Source organism: Cyrtonyx montezumae, unplaced genomic scaffold, assembly GCF_038088225.1.
Source record: "Cyrtonyx montezumae isolate F1298 unplaced genomic scaffold, pur_monq_1.0 scaffold_1, whole genome shotgun sequence".
Taxonomy (NCBI): Eukaryota; Metazoa; Chordata; class Aves; order Galliformes; family Odontophoridae; genus Cyrtonyx; species Cyrtonyx montezumae.
The window spans coordinates 19227832-19249300 of record NW_027071825.1 but is presented as its reverse complement, the minus strand read 5'-3'; the positions used below and the strand labels follow the sequence as shown (position 1 = coordinate 19249300).

Here is a 21469-nt window from a genome sequence, read left to right as displayed (position 1 = left end):
AGAAATGTAAAAAAAATGCTTCTAAAAATAGATTTTTTAGTGCACAGTTTAAAAGTAAAGGTACCACAGACACCTTAAATAGTAAAGATATGTGAGACATATGAATGAGCAAAAAATCAAGGTGTAACATTTTAAATTTGCATTGGACATTTCTGTATTTTTAGTTCCTATTGTTTGAAAGCCAACTCTTGAAAAAAAATATCTTTTGTGGAAAAAACTGATGATTGCTGATTTACTGCATGTATAAACATTTCTTTAGGCCATTCCTTTCCACCTCCCCCCTCCCTCCAATTTTTTTGGATATGAAGATATTACATAAAGAAAATAAATTTCAAATATCCCTTGGAACTGCAATCTGCATCTCACGCCACATCACGGTTTTGAATTAGGGAAATAACAGAAATGAAACAGGTCATTTCAACCTAATTCCAACCAGACAGCTGCACATGAAAAAACTTGTCATTCTGTTGGCAGAAATTAATCAGCTCTTTGTTGGTTTCTCACTTCAACAGAGTACTGAGCTGGCAGTAAAATTAGAACGTACTTCCACTGAGAGGGACTATCCTTCCTCAGGGGTGAATAACAAGGGCAGGTGATGGAGCATGTGAAGACTGTGTTGCTGCCTGGGCATCTGTACTCTGTATTCTTTCATCTCCTAAAATGTTTAATGTCCACAAACAGTGCATTTGCTAAAAATTATTCATAGTAAAACAGTATGTCTTAAGTAATGTTCACTCTAATGGCAGACAAAGAGAACTTGTGTTCTCCCTCTTAGTGAGGGAGACTAGTTATGTTTAAGTTCAGTCTCCTAAAACTTTGACTTAAAACATGTAAAATTATTAAAAAAAAAAAGACGTAAATTTAGTGATTCCAGTAGAAGGTGTTGAAAGCTGGTCTTGCCACTGCCTATTTTAAACAGATAATTGAGAATAAATTTGGCTTCTTCCAGAATATAAGCATCTGCTGAGCACAGTGGTAGATTTAGGTTTAATACTGAACAAAAAAAGAATGACAATAATTAAAAATAATTTTCACTCCGAGGAGTGGCAATGGAGATTTTGTAACTGAATGTTTGTATCAAATGATACACCATCACTTCTTGGAAAAATCATCTGATGATTATTACAGTTTTTAGGTCTGTGTAAAACCATGATAGTATACCTCATGAAAAATCTGTCTTTTGGCAGTCTATTAATACTGAAAGTCTATCTCCTGAAATGGGAAGAAATGCCAATAAAAAGTTATTGCTTCATTTTTTTTTAAACCATGCATTGATTTTATTAAGTATTTAAAAAATTCCAGGCCAATTTTAGGCAATCTTTTTGGATCATTGTAGGAAGTTTCCTACCTGTTCCTTTGAAGAAAGGAGAATTCTGCATAAATATGAAGATGTGGTTGTTTTATGGCAGCTCCTCAGCCATAACATCTTTTACAACTGTTGAAAGAATTTAAATGCAATTAGTTCTTTATTTGTCCAGCTGTTGTCTCAGAGTAAAAGAAAGTGATTTTTTGAGGCTTTAAAAATCCAGTGATCCAGTTCTGGAAATTTTTGGAGCTGCTCTCAGAAAAAAAAAATCCACTGCTTTTAACTAAGGTATGAGATAGTTAATCTCACAATAATGAGGTTGGAAGAACTATTCTTCAATTATAAGTACTTACAGTATTTGAAGAAATATTTGCAAAAGTATTTTTTATTTTGATTTGTTCTACTTTTATTCTACAGTGGTGCTGGAATTCACTTGTGGACTGAGACTACTTTACTGACAGTCAAAACTGATGAAGAACAGTAAATCAAAACCTATTTTACAAAATAGAATAATTCTAATTTTTTATTTTTATTTTTTTATTAAAAAAATAGAATCAGAATGCTGATTTCAAGACTAATTCTTCCCTGTACTCCAAGAAATAAATGGATTTCATGTCTAGGGGACAAAGAAGAAAAAGGGAATAAAATACAGAAGTGCTTTTCTTACTCCCAGTGTTTTTTCCCCAAGCTTTAAAGATGCTGTACTTTTGAATATCTTCATAGATCTTGTCTTTTCTCCATAAACTTTTCTGAGTAACTGCATCTAAATTTGCAAGTCGCAAATGCAACATTTTTTTCCGTGGGTATCATAATTCATATCAAAATGTTGCTTTGTATAGTGTCTCTGTAGCATCCTATCACTTGATGGTTTGTTAACAGCTAAAACAAATAGGGAACTGAATAGTCTCCTCTATGTTACAGCAAATTAAAAAAAGTCCTGAAAAGACTGATGCAGCACTGTACTACTAATTGTAATTAATCCTAGATGATGAAGTTACTTCAGGATGAAAAATGAGAAACAATACAGAACTGCCACTGGCCACATCCACTGGATTGGAGAGAATGGCTCTTCTTATCTGTTAAAATTGGTGGATCTGGCAAATCAAGCAAACTAAAACAAAAACTCTCACAAATTTCAGCCCAGCAGTTTATCAGTGCTTCCTTAAGGAGAATACTAGAAATCACTCCATGAGGAGCGGGATTCCGTTCAGCACTGGAGTCAGCGAAGGGACTCCTCATAGTGGACTTCAAGACTGAAATCCTAGTTACATGGAAGAAGAATGGCTTTCTTATGGATCCTGTCAGGTAAGTAAACTCACAATGTCTTTGATTTAGAATGTTCAATTTACTTTCAGATCTGGTATTAAAATGAGTGCATTGTACCACTACTGTCTTCATGTAACTGCTTATTCAGATAAGGTGACTGCCTTAGACTAGGTGTCTGATTAACAGCATTATTTATTAAAAGGTCAGATTTCATTAAAACTGAATTGAAATGGGAATATTTTGCTAACATACAATAAGCTTATAATCTGAAAACTATTTAAGTGTTTTGAAAGAGATTCAGTTCTCTCTGTAAAACTTGTCCTCAAATAATTATAAATAATCACAGCCTAGTTATGCATATTTATGTCCTAATGGCATGTGTGGGTGTTACATATATAATCTAGTCCATTGCTTGTCACTGTAATAACTTTGATCCCACTGTAAGTTTAGTGAGTGAAGTTCTTGATTGGTGCAAGGGGGTGAAATCAGGTTCAAAATATTTTTTTCTAGTATTTGCTTTCACAAATTTTTAATATTTATATTCCCTACTTCAAAACTTCACAATAAATATTTAAAACAAAGTTACACTCATCCTAATGCTATTTTTAACGCAGAAAGATATCTACCAGATCTTTCAAGGTTAAGAAACCAATAAAATAGGAGAGCCCATTCCAGGTTTATTTTATTTTATGTCTTCTATGCATTGTCATTCCAAAATAAAAGCTCTCTTAACTTTAAATTGGTTGCAAAGAAAACAAAAATATAGAGAACAAAGCAGATAATACCATCTGAATATCTTGATTCCACCTTGCGCTTGGGTGCACAGTCTGTCTCTAAACTCTACCTCATCTGCCACCAGCAGGCTTTAAGGTGATAATCACCCACACAGAGCTATTTGCACATCATGTCTATCTTATCCTGTATCTAATTATACCCTTTATAACAAACTGTTTAGCATAATAAGTGGTGTTATGCTTTACAGGAATAAAGACAGAAGCTATCGGTTAGAAGATTCAGGTTTTTGAAGGCATATGTGTACAAACTGGTAATTTTTGTATGTGGTCACAATAACAAACATTTTGAAGCACTGGTCTCTGTAAAATTATACAATGGTTACTTTAGCAAGTAAAATAATGCAGTTTTCAGAATGTTGAAGTACTATATATAAGCATTGCTGATCATAAACCTTACAACTTTGAAATGGTTTTGGGACTCATTAATTGCTAATGCTCTTACCAAATATATTTGCAGGTATGGCTGAAAAATGCTGAAAGGGACAGTGTTGGAATCAAGAATGCTAGAAGGGTTGAAAACCTATTATTCATCTGGTAGACAGCAGCAGGTATAAATGACCTTAATGGGAAAGCTCGGATTTATTTATTTATTTTCTAGATGATCAGAAAGGATGTTTACTTAATGACCACTCTTTCTTTGTGCTCAAACTAATGATGAGCTGCCTTAATACAAGATCACTGAATTATAAAAGGAATACAGAATGATGTGTATATGTGCACACAGTTAAATACATCTTTTCTTTGGGGATGCTTTCATTGGTGTCTTCAGAGTGTTTAATGAACACTGGTTGCAGTGGCTCCTGATTTATATGCTGGTTTCCATTAATTCCCTCCCTCCTGCTCCCTTCTTATATTACTTTAGAAACCTTGAAGAACACAAAACTCAATGCGCCCATAGTAGTGTTTTCTGTCAGGCAAAATAAAACCCAAACAGTAACTCCTGAGAACAAACTCCTGCCCCGAGTCAGGGAAGAACTCTGCTGATTTGAAGACAAACAGCATAGACAGAAGAAATAATGCAGAATTCATCAAAGCAGCCACAACTAACAAAGCTTTTTCAGTTTTATGTATTAGTTGTTCTTCCGTTAAATTTTCTGAGAGACAAGAATATATTTATGGGTTCTATCCTTGTTTAACTGATAATTCTGCTATTTCTATCCTATAGTAAAAATGTTCAGAACATTGTGCAAGTAGAGTTCTTTTTTTTTTTCCCTGAGCTATTTAAGAAGAAAAGTATGAAAAAAACAAGCAGAGTATCAGTGTTGTGCTTGTGAAGAGATGCTCGTGCTTCATCCTTTCCAGATAAGTAAAGAAATTTGTTGAATTCTACCACATATTATTCCAAGATATTTACAGCACATTTCAGATAAAGCACAAGCTTGTACTAATTCTTCTATTTCTTCTGGAACATTGAACAGATTTTTTTTCATTTTTAATAGAAAACAGTACTAATCAACCCTGTGTAAAATACAAAGAGGTCAACATTGCATCCTTTCAGGTCACCATTGCTCAAAAGGTATTTGAGTTTCCCTATTAAGTTTTCAAAGGCCAACATCTGCTGATGCTCAGAAATGGTAGATGTGGTGACAAAGGCTGTATGGAGCATGAAGTGAAAACACAACTGTATAGTCCATGCAACACAGTACTAAGAAAATATAGCACAACCATACTCCAAAGACCTATTTTCCCATTCATCCCATGTCTGTTATTAATGGCAAGATATTCCTGATAACACCAATATAAACTTTTCTCTTTCACTTAGTTCTTTTTTTTTTTTTGCTATAGAGTGTATGTATAAACAGATGGTTTTTAATATATCACATCACTATCCATTTCCAGACATGAAATGCCAAAGGAGATATTGAAGTAGGAAAATTGCATTATTCAAATTGAAGACTTTCAGTTGCATGCTATTGTCATTGATGCTGCTTCAATATTTAAAGCTACAAACAGAAGCCATAGCATTCAGCTGTTAACACTGTTCTTACTTACAAGGATGCTAGTTTTGATGGTGTTTAGCTTGCTGCCTAGAGTTTAACAAATCAGTGCTGTTCATGAGCTTCCGTAAACGGAGCTGATTCATAAATTGACAGACCTGACTATGCATCACAACAAGAGAAGCAGCTTTATCCAAATTATTAGAAGCTTTTCAGCTGGTTATCAGGTGTAGCAAATTGTATTTTACTACAGTGATATTTTATCATTGTGATAGTTCTGCATAACTTAGGAGTTGTGTCTAAAGTCTCTGCAAAGCTGAGGCTGTGGGGAATATTCTTTCAGTCAGCCACAGCACGATATATTTCTAGCCCTGCACTCTATTTGTAAGCAGCTGACATGCCCTGACTGTGTGCACTTGACTGCTGTGGAACTCAGCTAAGACTCACAGCTCGGTTCCTATAGTCTTCCTCTGTTCAAGTGTTCTTACACGATAAATCAGCTACTTCCTTGATATGCTAATTCTTTACATTGCAGCACTATAATATTATCATAGTTTTGGTGTAATATTTTAATGCTCTATATGCATACATAAAAGCAAAACTATTTTTACAAGGAGCACAGTTCTATTCGCTCTGTGCTTAAAAGCCCAGTTCAAAGGCTATTGGTGCTAATGCAAAGATTTGAACAGATACACTGCGGTTACTAAGCTACTACACAAAAATGAAAGGTATTTTTGTGAATCTTCTGTTCTCTCTGAATATCTACACATACAAACACATGAAAATTAATTGTCCTTTACTTCTATGTTACTAGAAAACACTTTCACAAAATATACTGAAGAAATATTTTCTGTGGAAGTTTTAATTCTCTATATAACACTCATTTTTACAGCACTCATTTTTCATCCGCTGATAAGAATGAATGAGAAAATCTGTGCTTGAAGGCAGATGTGTTGTCAGGAGTGACATTCTCTCTGACCATATAATACAGTTCTGTGTTAATGTAAGCCAGTACATAACCCCTTCACGGTACAGCACATTTCAGAAAAAACATCATCTACAACAGAGAGGGATGTTGGGAAACTAGATCCAAGAAGCCGAATGAAAATGCCAAACAATACTGTTTCTTTTTACTTACTACCAATACTGGAAATACTGGGTATACCTGTAGAGAAAGAAAACAATAAAAAGATATTGTTAGCTGTTTACTGTAGTTGGCAGCACTATTACATCTAAGATTCTGAAAAAAAAATAATTCTCATTTTCAGAATATTGTATCAATAAATAGATCCTAGCAATTGCCAGCATTTACCCAGCCCTTTCTAAATGCAGAGTCTTTAGATTTTTCAGTATGAGACCGCAGGGACCACTAAAATGTATTGACAGATGGGTATTTCTGGGACCCATACCAGATCTCTGAACTTCATGAATTTGTTCTGAACAGTTTTGTATTTGAACTAACCAGCCATTAGGTTTAATGCTCTAGATAAAAATATAACTCATGCATGTATTATGCAGATCTAGGGAAAAAAAAATAACCAAAGGATAGATGCATTGCTAACTGCTTTGGCCGGCTGCTTAAATCAGTTAATACCTTCTGTTGCATTAACTGTACATAGCTATTTTTTTCATCCTTTACCTGATGGTCACCTAAATTAAGTTATGGAAAATAAATATAACTGAACAAAACAATCTAATGCATTAGGCTTGTCATATTGACTAAGCCCTTCATTGATTTTTTTTTCCCCTGCTTTCATTTCAATTTCTGAGCTGAACTAATGCAGGGAAACCATTCCAGAGGCAGGTGACATTTACTAGAAGAAGTGGGGTTGCTGAGGAGTAGAACTCCTCTGCTGAATTAGTAACGTGGGATGTCCTGTTGCCTGATGCAGTTCCGACATGTAGCTTGTGGTCATTTCTGCCCTACAAAGTGATTTTTCAAGTCCAAAAACTGTGGACACATTGCCTTCTCTGAAATGTCAATTTCTTTATATTAAATGGTATCGATTATAGTACTTTTGGTAGTTTCCAGTGTTAAACCGCAGATCAGTAATTAAATGCTGACTATTTGCATCCTCTCAGTTAAATACAGTTTTCTTTCTGTATGTTTTATTGACTTTAATAGCATGCGTTTTACTGCAGGAATTGTTTTCTCCATTAAACATCTGCTATACTACTTTCAAAATCTATCTTGAAGTTCTGTCTTACTCGGAGATCATATGGACTATTCAGCAACTAAGCAACCTGGAGTGAAGGAATGTTTCTGAGGTAAATGATGTTAAATGTGTTCAGTGTTCAATGGTAGAGTCAAGAAGGGATCATTACTAAATTCTAGCTTGGCAAGGAGAAAGCTGAAGTAATTATGTGTGCAAAATGATAACCTTAAACAGGTCTGGCAGTGCTGGGGCACATGCCAGAAAGGATGCTCTGCTTTCACATCATATGTGGGAGATGGGACCTCCAAAGGGACAGGCCCTGCACTCAGGAAGCCCCTGCTGAATGAAATATGATTTATATATCTCTATATATCTATGTATATGTATATATATGCATATATGTATACATATATACACACACACGCACATATATAAATTTAAATCATGCAATATTAAAAGGTAAATAAGACTATAATCATAATAGAACATGTTTTTGTTCTAAAAGTTATAAAAAGAACTTATTTCACTATGTACTTTTCAACTGGAATAGATTTATATGAGAACTTCTATACCATTGCCTTAAAATTAAAAATCTTCAATAGAAAGTTTCAATAGAAGTTTTTTTCCAAGTCATTATAGATGTTTTAAATTAGCAGAATTCATTTTCCTTTATACACTGATGGAAACTGCAAAAGTATTAGATAAAGTACATATCCTGTGTTCTCACACTTCCACTGTGAAACCGTATTTGTATTTCCTTCAATATACACCCCCACCTCAAACCTCTTTTCTCTCCTACACACACTCACAAATATCCTTTCCTTTCTGTCCTTAACAGATTGTAGCAAAGGGAGAGGTTTTCCTGCAAGTCTGATCTCCAATTTTTATTCTTTTTCAAACATTTCAACAAATTCATAGTGATAAATGCTTCCTGGGCAGAGAATAATAAGAATAAGAAACCTGCTTGCCCGAAGGGCTCTGAATTAAGCTTGCAAAGTTGTTTCAGGTTCTGTTCGAAAAGCTCTTTTGCTCTTTCCATAGTTTCTATATTAGTGTGATTTTTGTAATGCCAGTTACTCTACGTGCAGCGACCGTGTTGATAGCGTTCTACTTTATGCCCTTTCTGCTAAAGAGAGTGAGAATGGCACTTCTGGGTTTGTCTAGAAAAGAGGTGATTGCGTAGGGCCGTGAGACAAGATCTATTAACACTCCTTAAAAACTGAAGTGTGCATATGATGGGAAATTTATTCTTAGTATTGGTGCTTTTGGAAGATCTGGACTTGCATATTGAGGCCAGCTCTGGTGCAGCAGAGCCAGCCCTGAGGTGTGCATGCAGGCCATAGAGGGAGGCTGTGGCACGGTGGGGAGGCAGCTGCTGGGAGCTGGGTGGGACACTATCCCCTGGCACGATGGGTTCCCATCAGCCTTGTGGTGAGATCTGTGAGCCCTTCCCAGTGACACGGTGTGAACACGTTTCAGAGATAGGTCAATCAGGCCCAAGCACAACTCTCTTCTGCTAAATTAATAAAATCAAGTGACTACGTATATGAATATGGAGTTGATAGACCAAAGCAATGTTCAGTCTAAGTTTTCTTCAACTTGGAATCACTGGGATGGTTATTCACTGTAATGAGGGGTCTTGTACTGAGAAAAGAGCCAGGGTAGCTCCTGCCCCCAAAGCGCTGAACACTGCAGAAGCCTCTGATCTTATTTCCTATTTTTGACTTGACTTGAAGGTGGTGATTTGATATACTGCATGCTTGCTGTAAGTGCATCTAAATATGCACGTTAGATGAGAGAAAAAATCTGGTACTTTACTTGCATATGGTCTTCTGCATCTGTCTTGTAATCTTCTTGCTTCCCATTATCAGGAAATGGGTTATTTTAGCAATGAGATACCATGTAGCTGACTATTGAGAATGGAGAAAAAACTCCACAAATTGGATGCTTGCAAAGAAAGCAGGTTTTAGATTTCTTGTACAGATTATTTCAATATGGAATACGTAACCAAAAGGAATGTCATCAAGCTTTCAGTGAGAAGAGCCATACTGCAGCTTGCAGTCCCAGAGCAGGCCATATGCTGCAGCCCCTCTTATCACCTTGACCATCAAATGTACCTGCATGCTTTCTGCCAGAAGAGTAGGTAATGCAGCCAGGCTGTGTATCTTCCTGGGCTCAGAGAGCATTTGGGATGGGGGAATTATTCTGGCTACTCAGTCTTGGCTACTGTCTTTCCCATGGGATTCTCTGCCTTTACCATCACAAGGCTGGATGTGCACCTGCCACACGATGGAGGGCCAGGGACAGGCTCCTGCTGCTATCAGAGCACTACACCTGGCTTGTGCCTCACAAATTCAGGTAGTCAGTGTCCCTCAGAATTATCCAGGTGAGGTGAATGCAGCCTAGAGACTGAAAATTTAGACTGCTTGCTATGAAGGTATGAGAAGATACAGGAATAGATAGTGCAATGCAATTTTGGACTCTTTAATTGTTGATCAAAGCTGTGTGAGAGCTATTCTAACAAAAGAGATGTCCTTATAATTGCACCCTACACCACATATTTTGGCTCTTAAACAGGAGTAAAATACAGAGTTGAATCCCATAGCAAAGAGTCAGAACAAGGCTGCCACGTCCGATCTGTTTCGCTGGGACATACGTGCTGCAGCATGACAGCACTCCCCGCAGAGGCTTTTCCCTTTGTAAATTTGTAAATTCTCCACTGAGGCAAGATCACAATATCAGATCGTCAGTATCAACTTCAGAAGCTCTGAATTCCATAATAATTTAAAGCCCTGAGAAGCTGGAGGAACTTAGCATCTCATAAACCCTTCATCAAAGGGAGTGATTGTTATGATCGCAGACGTAAACTTTTCGTGTACTGTCACACTGTATTGAGGCAAAGGACCACGCACTGAGAAAGACACCATTCTCAGGAATTTTTGCTCATGTTTTGTTGTGAGAGCCACAGAACTCCTGCTACTGTTAATTTTGCAGTTGCACACTCTATAAAGATTGAAAAGTTTTCAATTCACAGATAAAGAACTATTTAGATGAAATTTCTTATCCTCCACCTCTGCTTTCCCAAGCAATATCACCATGAATAAATAGGAAAGTTATTTATTGAACAAAACCTTTTAAAATTTGAGCCTTTTCTTTCTTTAGTGACTCCAAACCAGGATTAAAATCCCTCTGTCTTCAAAACTCCCAGTGAGATCAAAGGACTGTTTCAAGTAATCATAATTTATTGATATACTAGGAAGCTTCAAAAAACTTCACTCTGACCATTTCTAGGACTGAATGCATTGTAACAGGCTCTTTGCCTTCCCATTCTGCCGCTTAAGGCCTAGAAGCCTCTTCCATTGTTCTTCAATTGATACTTAGAAAACATACTTGTTTGAAAGAAGTGAAGGAGATGGAAGCACTTCGTTTTCCAGCTACAGTTGCTGCCATAACCAGGGCAGATAAACAACTCAGCAAAGTAAAAAAAAAGAGTACAGAGTGCTGAAGAATAAGTTTTAAAGCCCCTTTTATATATATATATACACACACACACACACACACACACACATATGTATGTATATAGCAAGTGCTATTTATAGTACACTGTTTTCAGGTATGTACCTCCAATATTCTGCTGACCATTGCAGTGGACAACCAGTAGGTGAGAAATGAATTTATGACTTACAGGCTTTCTTGTCACTTCTCTGTTCCTCAGTCTTCCTAACACAGATATTCTATGACTTTGTTTCCACTAGTAATTCTCCCAGCCTCATACAGCTTGTGTATGACATCTTCTCATACCTTTACATCTTCTATAAGCTTCACAAGCCAACATTAATATGCAATATGATAACAATAAGATACTTCGCTGTTTTGAAACATATTATTGCATTTGTGACTTTTCTCTATGAAAGATTATCAGAATTGCTAAGAAACAACATTTTTCTTCTTAAGCATGCCCCATTCTTCTGCTCTGAGATCACACAGGACCACATCCTCTATTTCATTCACGGAAGTAGGCACTGGAAAGCTCCTGACTGCTGCTTCAGAGAATAGCACCCTCAGCGAATGGGACTGTATCTGCAGTGTGAGCCTGCCTTGAAAAGACAACTGACTGCATGATCTTTTCAGGCATAGTTGTACCTGCTACGTAGATTCCTGAATAACAAGCCTGCCATCATACAACCTCCTTGCCAACTTCATTTATGCTGGTCCTTCAAGATGGCTTTGTGTCATCAAATATTCATGGAGAAAACTACAAACACAGATGAGGGTAATCAGTGCAATACTTTAAGTGCCATTACTATTTGCCAGAACTGTTTCTGTGGCAGCTGTGCTGCAGAGATGCCTCATACGTCTTTTCCTGTTCAGGGAGGATTAGGGCTGTGCTGCTGAGACAGAGGCTGCTCTGTCAGAGGGGGACCTGCTGCCGGAGAAATTCTGTTAACAGACAGACTATCTGCCTAACTGCTGACTGAAAAATCCACCAGTGTTCCTTGCATCCTGGTCAGTCCTTTGCTTCGTGTCGAACTGTGAATTAGCAAAGTCAGGTAGCAGCTGGGAAGCATTTTTTAGCCGAGTGTCAAGCATTTCTGGTACAGGTTATTGGCTGTAGAGGACTGACAAAAAAGCAAGCTGGCTTTGATGGATGGGAGCCCAGCACAGTCTTGGACAGCTCTGTCTGACAGAGCAAAGAACATAAGTGCCAGAGATGATCTAAACAACAGAAGGAAGACAAGGGCTGGTGCTGTCAGACACATATGACTGCTGAGAGAAAAGCTATCTTGTAATACCAAGTACTGAGAAATTCAATAAGTTCACTTTGAGTGTCGAAGCATATTGCAGAACAAACTATTTGCAGAATGTGGCAGCACAAGGGAATAAATGTAATCACAAAATAGTCAATAAGATAGAGTGAAAATATAAAATAAATGCTATGTGGTAGTACCAGTATATAACAAAGAATTTGATGTCTTTAGAAAATTAGGGAAAAATGCTTTGCATTCTCCTAAAAATGTACTTGAAATAAAAATGAGAAGGATACAAATATCAGCTTTATACCAAGGTTTAGATTATGAGTGGAATATAGCGTAGAATGCTCTTGTGTTGAGCTATAGCTTGAATAGGTATGAGCAAGCCTCATTGGCTACCAAAATGGCAGAATCAGGATGGTGGAAACAATGTCAGTACCAGTTTGGAAAGATTTTGAAACAGTCCTTAGGCTTCTTGTTGAATTTAAGCAGATTAGCTAACATCAGAGAACATCTAGATAAATCTTTGTTTTCTGAAAACAAAAAAGTCCATTTATACAATTACATTTTAACTATATCTTATTTAACACTCATTTAAAAAAGAAAAAAAGCTTCAAATCCATTCCAAACAAAAAATATTTTTGTCTTAGATGAAGAAGATTGACTCTGAAAATTGGAAGGAGGAAAAGAATCAAAGGACATTGCTGCAATGGAGGACCAATTATAGTGACCTTGGGGAATTTAAGTAGCACACCAAGGAAGGTTCAGAATCAAGTTAGATAAGTAAATTCTACCAATATATCCCCCCAAACATTCACAAACATTCACAGAATTTATGGCTAACTAGAGAGAGTATGGTGCTAGGGCTATGTTACTGATCACCTGATGGAGATGGTGAAACTCAGCAGCGTAAGTGAAATTACACTGGCCCTGCCGAGATATTACAGAATAATGCAAAAATTCATGTGCTACAACTCATGCTGGATTGAATCAGGAAGTGACAATGAAATGAAGCTTTTACATACCATGAATGATTGCTGCTTGTAGCAAAGTAATCAGACAACCAACAAGAAGAGAAGCTTATTTAGTTCTTAGTAGTGCATAGGACCTGATTCAAGAAGCAGTTATCAGAGAACCACTTTGGAATGAAAGCCAACATACTTGTTGAGAGAAAAAAGGAGAAAAACATCCACTGCAGATATATTTAACTTCCAGAAAGAGCAGATAAAAATGAGGAAGCTAGTTAAAAGAAAACCAAAAGCAACTAAATAAATACAGTGAGGACAATGGAGAAACATGTCGAAATCTATGAGAGACTCAGAATAATTACATATAACCAATTAAAAAAAATTAGATTGTAAAAATGAACTTTACCAAAAACATAACCCAAATGGCAGAATAAAGAAGTCTTTAGAAAGGTGGCCTTCACAAGTATAAGTTAGGTTAGTAGAGAAAGACAGGAAAAAAAGCATAACGATCTGTCAAGGTAAATATAAATGATAGTATTTGGAGAATCAATGCTGCAGACTTAAATATTCTATTTATTTATTTATTTATTTATTTTAAATAAACACATCATGAATGGAAGGCTTAACAGAGAGATGACTGGGTAGATAGACAACACAAAATACTAAAAACTAAATTAATTGTTTGCATTGATGCTCACAACAAAGGATAGAGACATTCTCTCAAACTGAGGAATTTATAAAAGTCTGCTGTCACCAGAAGTTGTTTTTGAAGATAAAAGTAATATCAAGCAGTAAGAATTGCCATATGGTTGTATTCACTGGAAAAGTGTTTTAAAGGAACTCAAATATGACATTTCTGAACAAATAACTGTAACATATAACCTGTCACTTATGTCAGCCTTGATGCCAGAAGAAATGTTGTCACTGTGACACCAGTTCTTCTTAAAAAGGGCTTAAGGGCTGATCCGTGTAATAACAAAATACAAAGCAGACACTTTTTTATGCCACTTTAAAAGACCCATGTTACGCTCATGTCTAGAATATGACGTGTAGTTTTAGCCTCACCAAGTCAAAAAATGTCACCACAGAGCCAGAAGAGAGCAGGAATGAAACAAGTAACTGGAGATGTGGCATCGATTTTACATATGACAAGATTAAATAGATTAGGATTCTCTATCTGGGAAACAGATTGGAGAAGTGGATGTGCCAAGTCTATAAAACAATGCATAGAGTAACAAATAAATATGGTTGTATTATTGCCTATTTCCTCCTAAGGAGGTAAAGGCTTGAGCAAATAAAAGCAGAAGAAGGAAACAATTTTTACCCACTGTGTCTTTAAAATGCAGTGTGTTGCTGTAAGATACCACTGAGATCAAATGTATGACAGCTGTCTCTCTCTCCTCTGTATCTAGAACCCATGTAGGAGGCTTCAGTGCAGAAAGCCTGTTTACTGTTCAGAACTGGAAAGCCAAACAAAATCCTTCTACGTTCACCTACTTTCAGTTTTCTATAAGCTGCTACTGGTGAGCACTGCTGAAGTCAGGATTTGAAGTTTGATGGAACGCTGGTCAGCATAAATAAGGTTACATTTTCATAATGCTTTTATAATAATAATGATGATATTATTAAATAGAAAATACTTCCCTTTATTTGCAACAGTTTTTGACTTTGATGGATTGGTATGTCTGATGGAACTCAATGTTGAAAGTTGTCTCATCAAGCACCAGCAACCCTTCACTGTGTGCTACGTCCACTGTTTCTCAACTGATTTAAAACGATGTCACTGACATAACAAGCTGTATATAGAAAGATCCCCATTTTTACTTTCAGATGTACTTTGTCCCCAGTTCAGATGATTACTGGAGTAGAAACTGCATGATATACGTACGTTTTTTATATATGGTATATATATATATATTATATATGGTATGTAAATGTGCATACACACGCGTACGTATACAAATACGTATATAAATAAAATCAAACTGGTAAATCTCACCTTTTTTTTTTCCAAACAAAATTTTAAAGTATTAATTTGAGAGCAATGCTCACTTTTTATAAGATGGGGAAAAGTGAATTCTCTTATAGAATGTTTTTCCTTTCCTTTTTGAAGGTTCATTTTTTCTGCTCAGTAGGAATTTTATCACAATTTCATACCCCCACACTTCACGGTTTGTTACTTGGGCTATTACTCTCACATTTAACTTGATAAGGTCCTGCTTCCTGTGATACTCATTTTTGAGTCTTGATTCCTTACAGCTGCTGCTTTGAAGTCTTAGATAACATTCTGAGCACTGCACATTTCTCCTGATTTTAAACTTCTATTCAGCGCATTACATAGCTTTGTTTCTCTTACATAACTTTTCAGTAAATTGTTATATTCTAATATTCTAGAAATAAATGTTTTGCTTTTAATCAGAGTAAAACTCTGGACTTTTTTCTTCAAAGAAGCTAGTAAGTTCTGTCAAAAGGTTTGGTGATTTATTCTCATCTTCTTTAATCCTTTCTTCAAAGGAATGTAAGTCTGTTACTCAGGAGGAATTTGAATCACTGTGTATTTCATAAATGCATGAAAAAAAAGAACTGATGCTTTGCAACCTCTCTTTCAGCACCATGTTCTGTTTGACCTAATCTGTCCAGGACCAGGAAATATAGCTGCCGATAACTTCCTTTGGATGATATTCAAGTGTTTTGGAATGACATATATGAAATAGTGAGTATGCAAGTTCAATATGCATTAGTTTGAAATAGGAAGAGATAAAAATGCAGCTCTCACTTTCCCTCTTAGAGATCAGCAAGATTGAATGTGAATCTGGATTACAGGTCGACGTCAGGTACAAAATTCCTTTATCAGCCTTTAGATAAAGTTATTAATAGCAAGGCTTTGGTCTGAGATTTTTTTAATTTTCTTAAATGGATGAAAAATCATTAATGACCTCATCTGACATACTGTGCTGAGGCTGTTTTGAATCCAGAGACAATAAAGGGTGTATGAGTGGAAAACTGAGGGAGCCAAAGCTGGAGCACTGCTGCAGACATTCACACTGGTTTCCCTCCACTACATGTGCTTTTTCATGGGAAGGGTGTAATTTTTTTGGCTCCTTAGCCCTTTCTCTGTGCAGTATCGAAGAATATGTCCACAGATACCAGCATGCAGTTCTCATGCAAAATATTTACAAGCATGTAGAGTCACAGATGATGAGATGATGCATACTCATGATTAATGTGCTTTTAGCCTTGTCAAGTAATGAACACTGAATCACAAAAAAAGGACAAACTTTTCCCAGTATTAATCTCCCTTCAGAACTGTGATACAGGAATAACTCTAATAGTGAAATATCCTTATTTTACAGAATTACTTACAGATATTAGCAGTGCCCTTAGGTATAGGCAGATAAGAACCAGGGCTCCATGGTCGGCCCTGGTAATTCTTCTTGCATTTTCCACAGTCTGGGCCAGTTGTGTTATGCTCACATTCACAAAGGAGTCTTTTGTTTTCTTCTTTGCAGCCAGTAGCGTGAAGGTTGCACTTACACCTATTTTTAAAATGCAAAAATAAAAGAAGTAGGATATTATTTAGAGCTGTGTTTAAGTTTGGCTTATGTTTTAGTAAAGCACATCCTATGTCAATCACTTTTTCTCAGTGTGTTGTGACTGCATTTTAGCAAGTGTCACAAGATAATGCTTGATAAATTCATAAAGCATGATTATGTTATCATCAACTCACAGAGATCTAACAAGACAAACAGTGCTAATTTCACCAAGGTTCCAAGATGCTGAATCTTTTCTCATTTCCACTAATGTAACTCCACTGACATAATCTAAATTATTTGTAATTTTCATTCAGTCAGGTCTACAGTCCTGCAAAAAATCAAGAGTTGCTTGCTACACACAGGGATAAAATAAGTTCTTTGTGTCCTTAGAGAGTCTGGCCCAAATTAAGATCTGAGTAGGCCATGGACATCTGAGAAAGCAGACTTTGATTAAATATCCGCTATAACAGTGCGCTCTGGGAGAAAGGAACCTTGAGAAATGTAAGCTCAGTTCAATGGTGTTTTGCCATTCTTGTCCAGCAAGTGCTGTCTTGCTCAGTAAGCAAATATTTTTTCCTGCTTTGCTGTGATATAATTATAGTAGCTGAAGGGTCAGAGGAAATATTGTTTCCTAAGTTTAATTTAGGAAATTGCACCTAAACAAACCTCGAGAAAAAAAAAAAGATTACAAAAATCAGATTCAGCATCTGTTACCTGAACAATTGTATTTCACTTAATTCCTCTCTTTGCCTGAAACTAGGATTCTTACAGAATGGGAAAACTAATTTCATAAACAGTATGGTGTTTTTACTTTTTTTCCATCCCTTTCCAATAAATGTCGGAAATGGCTAAAATCTGTTTCTCTTTGGGGCTGGAGAGAAAGCCAGTATTTAATGACTCTGGATGTTTGTTTTCATAATGATTGTATGTCTAGAGATTTAAAGAGTCCTCCTGTGGGTATCTGTCACCTGTTCCATACACTGACCAATAATTAGAGCAAAACAACACATGGAATGACCAACTGCAAATTAACAGCTGTCAAGCTGACTTCCATTTGGAAGGAATATGACCTGAAGCAACTGGCCACATACATATATATCCCCAGGGTAAAACAAACTTGCAGTTTGTCATAAGTGGCTGCTGGAGAGAATCCACAAGAATTCATAACACAGAAGATGGTGTACCATCCTTTTCAGTGCTAGAAATGAGACAGATAAAACTGTTGCAATTTAGAAACACTAAAGAAAAACAGGATTGGTACTGTTTAAATTAAAATTGCCAAAATATATCAAACATGCCTGACAAAAGAAAGTGTGCTTCATTCAAAATATTGATGCTTAAAGACTACACCAATTGTAAGGTAAATTTTCAAAGAGCAGACACTGCAGAGTGCAGGATACCTGTCTGGCTGTCAGTGGATGAGATATGGCCCGTCATGCAGAGCTCCAAGTTTTGGTAAATAGAATTGCTATTAGGAAAAGTGATGAGTTGTTTTACTGCCCAGTGGAATATGAAAACAGAAGATATACAGTGATGGCATACACAAGAAGGTGTCAGAGGAGAAAGAGGGAGGAGAGACTACGTAGCACTGAAGACAGGAACTGATTGGCTTTTTTGCAGGAGGAGATTTCTGGTTTATTGGAGGGACTCATCAGTGTTAGAAACAGCAGAATGATCTAGGTGGAAAGAAAAAGCCAGCTGATGCTGGGAAAGGTGGTGATTCCTATGGCCCTGAAGACTGCTCAATACTGGTAAGGTGTATGTAGATGCCTCTGCTAATTGGTGCCAATGTGCATAGTTCTTCTACAAGCACCTGAAAACAAACAGTGGTTCTGTCCGAAAATCTTGTAAAAAAGTGTATATATCAGATGGTATACTTCTACTTCATTCCTGAGGAATTGAAATGACCCTTCTTCAATTTTGCTTGCATAATTGTAAGCCTTGAGCAGACTCTGGTCTTCTCCATCTCAGTCCTGTCCCACTTATCCTCACGCATATGTTTTGTGTATGTATATATGTGGATATATATATTCATATGCAAAAAGTTCCTACAAATTCTCATGCCTACTGACTGCCTTTCACGTTCCAAATTCCCTAACCTCTTTGTAGGCTGCATTCTCCCTGCTGCCTTCCTATTCTTTACTTCCCAGACAAAAGACCATAGACAGCGCTGATGGGCACCACTGGCTGTTTTGATATCAGCTTTCTGAATTTCTGAATTAGAGAAGCATTTCTCAACTCAGGGCCGTGGCACCATGACATGGCAGCTGTTCTGTAGTCTACATGGCTATAAAACTAAGTAAATTAATCCTTGAAAAAATAAAGGACTGATATAAAACTGTTGTGAGATAGAGAACAGATAGTAAAAATCTAACCTCAAGAGATGAGCACAAGCAGAGCTGACAGTGTTACAGAATCCTAAAAAAAAGTCCTCAGAATAATTTGAACTTAGTTGTGGGCAATTTCAAAGAGAGTAAGGAGCAAGACGTGGTCACTGTGGTTTTCTAAAGGACTACTTAATGACAAAGTGTAAAAATACATTTTATTAAAAATGTCAAATGTGAGGTTAATGAGAACTAGTTAATTGTGTAGAGCAAACGGCAAAAGTCAAACAATGTGTGGCAAAAGCCAGCACCCTTGGCACTTCAGAATACCGGTAGTGTAAGAGTTACATTTGGATTGTAACTGTTAGTGTTATACAAGTGTAAAAAAACCCTATGGATTAAAGAAATATGAAGAAATTGAACTGAAGATATTGTATCACTAACTATACATAACAAGTAAAGGAGCAAAAGCACAAAAAAAGCCGCTCAGAGTATTGACCCACACAGGCTCTGGTTCTCAACTCTCTTGCACTAATTTTTGCTGATGTCACTTCGTAGTCCTCAAAGATTAATCATGACTTCTATAGCACATTCACAACTGAATCCAGAATGAGGGTCAAGTACAGGCAGCACTAAAACTAAAAAAGACCAACAGCACCCGTGGAGACCAAACAGGACATACTTTTGGAGGGTACTGTGGGGAAAACAAGCTAATATCACATTCTGTGCTGTATATGGAGAGATGTTTGTACTGATCTATTTACTTGTTTATTTTCAGGAAGGCTGTGCTAGGAAATGGTCAGTCTGTCCCAGGGACCTTGTCAGAGGTGTGTATGGACAAATCACAGGGAATGCTATGAAGGAAAGAAATGCCCTTTGTACCTGTGGGACAGACTTCCAGGGTGGATGAAAGTGGTAAATGTACTCAGCGATGCTGGGAAATGAATAGAGTACAATAAAAAACTGCTTTTGTTTGAGGGGTAAGCAGTAAGGAAAATAGAAATATTTAAGGTTATAGAGAGGAGATCATTTATATAAAAGTAACATCCAGATAGACTATGAGGAAAAACACCGTTATGATGATATATATGGATTTGTAAGTTCAATGCAAAGCAGATCCTGGAGTTCAGCTATTTCAGGTAACTGAATCAGAGGAGTGCTACTGATCTGGCAGTCCAGATGGGCTCCCACCAGATCACAGGAAGGATGTGGACATCAGCTGCTCATGGAAGAAACATTACCCAAGTTACGAGACACTTGCTTTGAAAGGCAGTTCCTATTTGTTATTGCTTTGAATTTAAGTAGTAACAGAAGACTTAGTTTTGAATGCAAAGCATATTAAATCCAAAATTTCATATAATCCTTGCAGATGATTTCATGGGAAGATTTTGGTTGAGTTGGCTACGTGTACAAGAATGGATAAGTTCTGAAAACCTAAAACCCTGCTTCCATATTATGTGTACTGAGCAAGCACTAGATGACAGCATTTTATACCAATGTGGTTTCTTGAAATCCAGAAAAAAAGTCAAGTGCTTCAAAAGGTATGATATACACATGCCCAGAAATGTAATGACTGGGTATTAGTGGGTGGGTAGCAGATGCCTGGCAAATTAAATGGGTTTGAATGTGTGTTGGTAAAGGATGATTGAGGGAGCTGTTTTAAGTTAGAGCAGCTCTGAGAGTACGGGTTAAGGTATGGCAAATGTAAGAGGATGTATGTAGCAACCTTTACTGGCAAACAATCTAAGGGCAAAGAAGCACAAAAGGGCAAAGTGTTATTCTGAGCGACCGTTCATGCTCATTACAAATGATATTGCTTACTGCTTGTGAATTCGAACACCGAGTCTGCAAACCGCTTGCCTCCGCTTGGAAACCTCTCTCTGAATGTTTCTATGGTCAGGGGATTCCCATCTTTCAGTTCAACCTGCTCAGCAGCCTGGTTACAGCACACACAACACATTTCCCTCCAATGTGCAAATCCAATTCTGAATTGCTGGAGATTGATATTGCTGTCCTATGCTATAAACCCTAATTGTGTAGGAGAACAAAGTTGTTTTTCTGACCACTCATCTTTGACAGACTCATTATTTTGTCATAGAGCAATTTAGGTGATATTTTTGGCTGTTATATAAGGTGTAGGAAGCATTCTGGCGTGTTCAAGCAACAGTTCTGTTTTAGTGGGAGAAGGAGCCCTGGGTGCGCTGCGTTCCTCACAGATTCTATTTACATATAGACAAGTGACATTATAATGCTGTAAATATCACTCAAGTAATTGCTAATAGCGTGCTGATTCAGTTGCATGTGAGTGCCAACCAACAGACTGGGGTCACACGAGGGTATTGTTGAAGGGATCATTCATGAGAAAGAGACAAGAGAAGCTCTTTGATACATTTTTTACAGCTAGCCATATGTTCCTCACTTAGATACATTTTTG

General features: G+C 36.9%; 1 protein-coding gene across 5 annotated transcripts in view; it reads right to left on the bottom strand.

The window, feature by feature from the left end:
• The window catches only part of NTNG1 (netrin G1), a 152673-nt gene that overhangs the window by 39930 nt on the left and 91274 nt on the right, over positions 1–21469 (bottom strand). For all 5 annotated transcript variants that reach the window (XM_065742712.1, XM_065742685.1, XM_065742695.1 and 2 more), the window contains exons 4-5: positions 16542–16714; positions 6442–6468 (exon numbers count right to left, since the gene is read on the bottom strand). In XM_065742712.1, coding sequence (XP_065598784.1) covers positions 6442–6468; positions 16542–16714 — 200 coding nt within the window. The remainder of the gene's footprint in view (positions 1–6441; positions 6469–16541; positions 16715–21469) is intronic.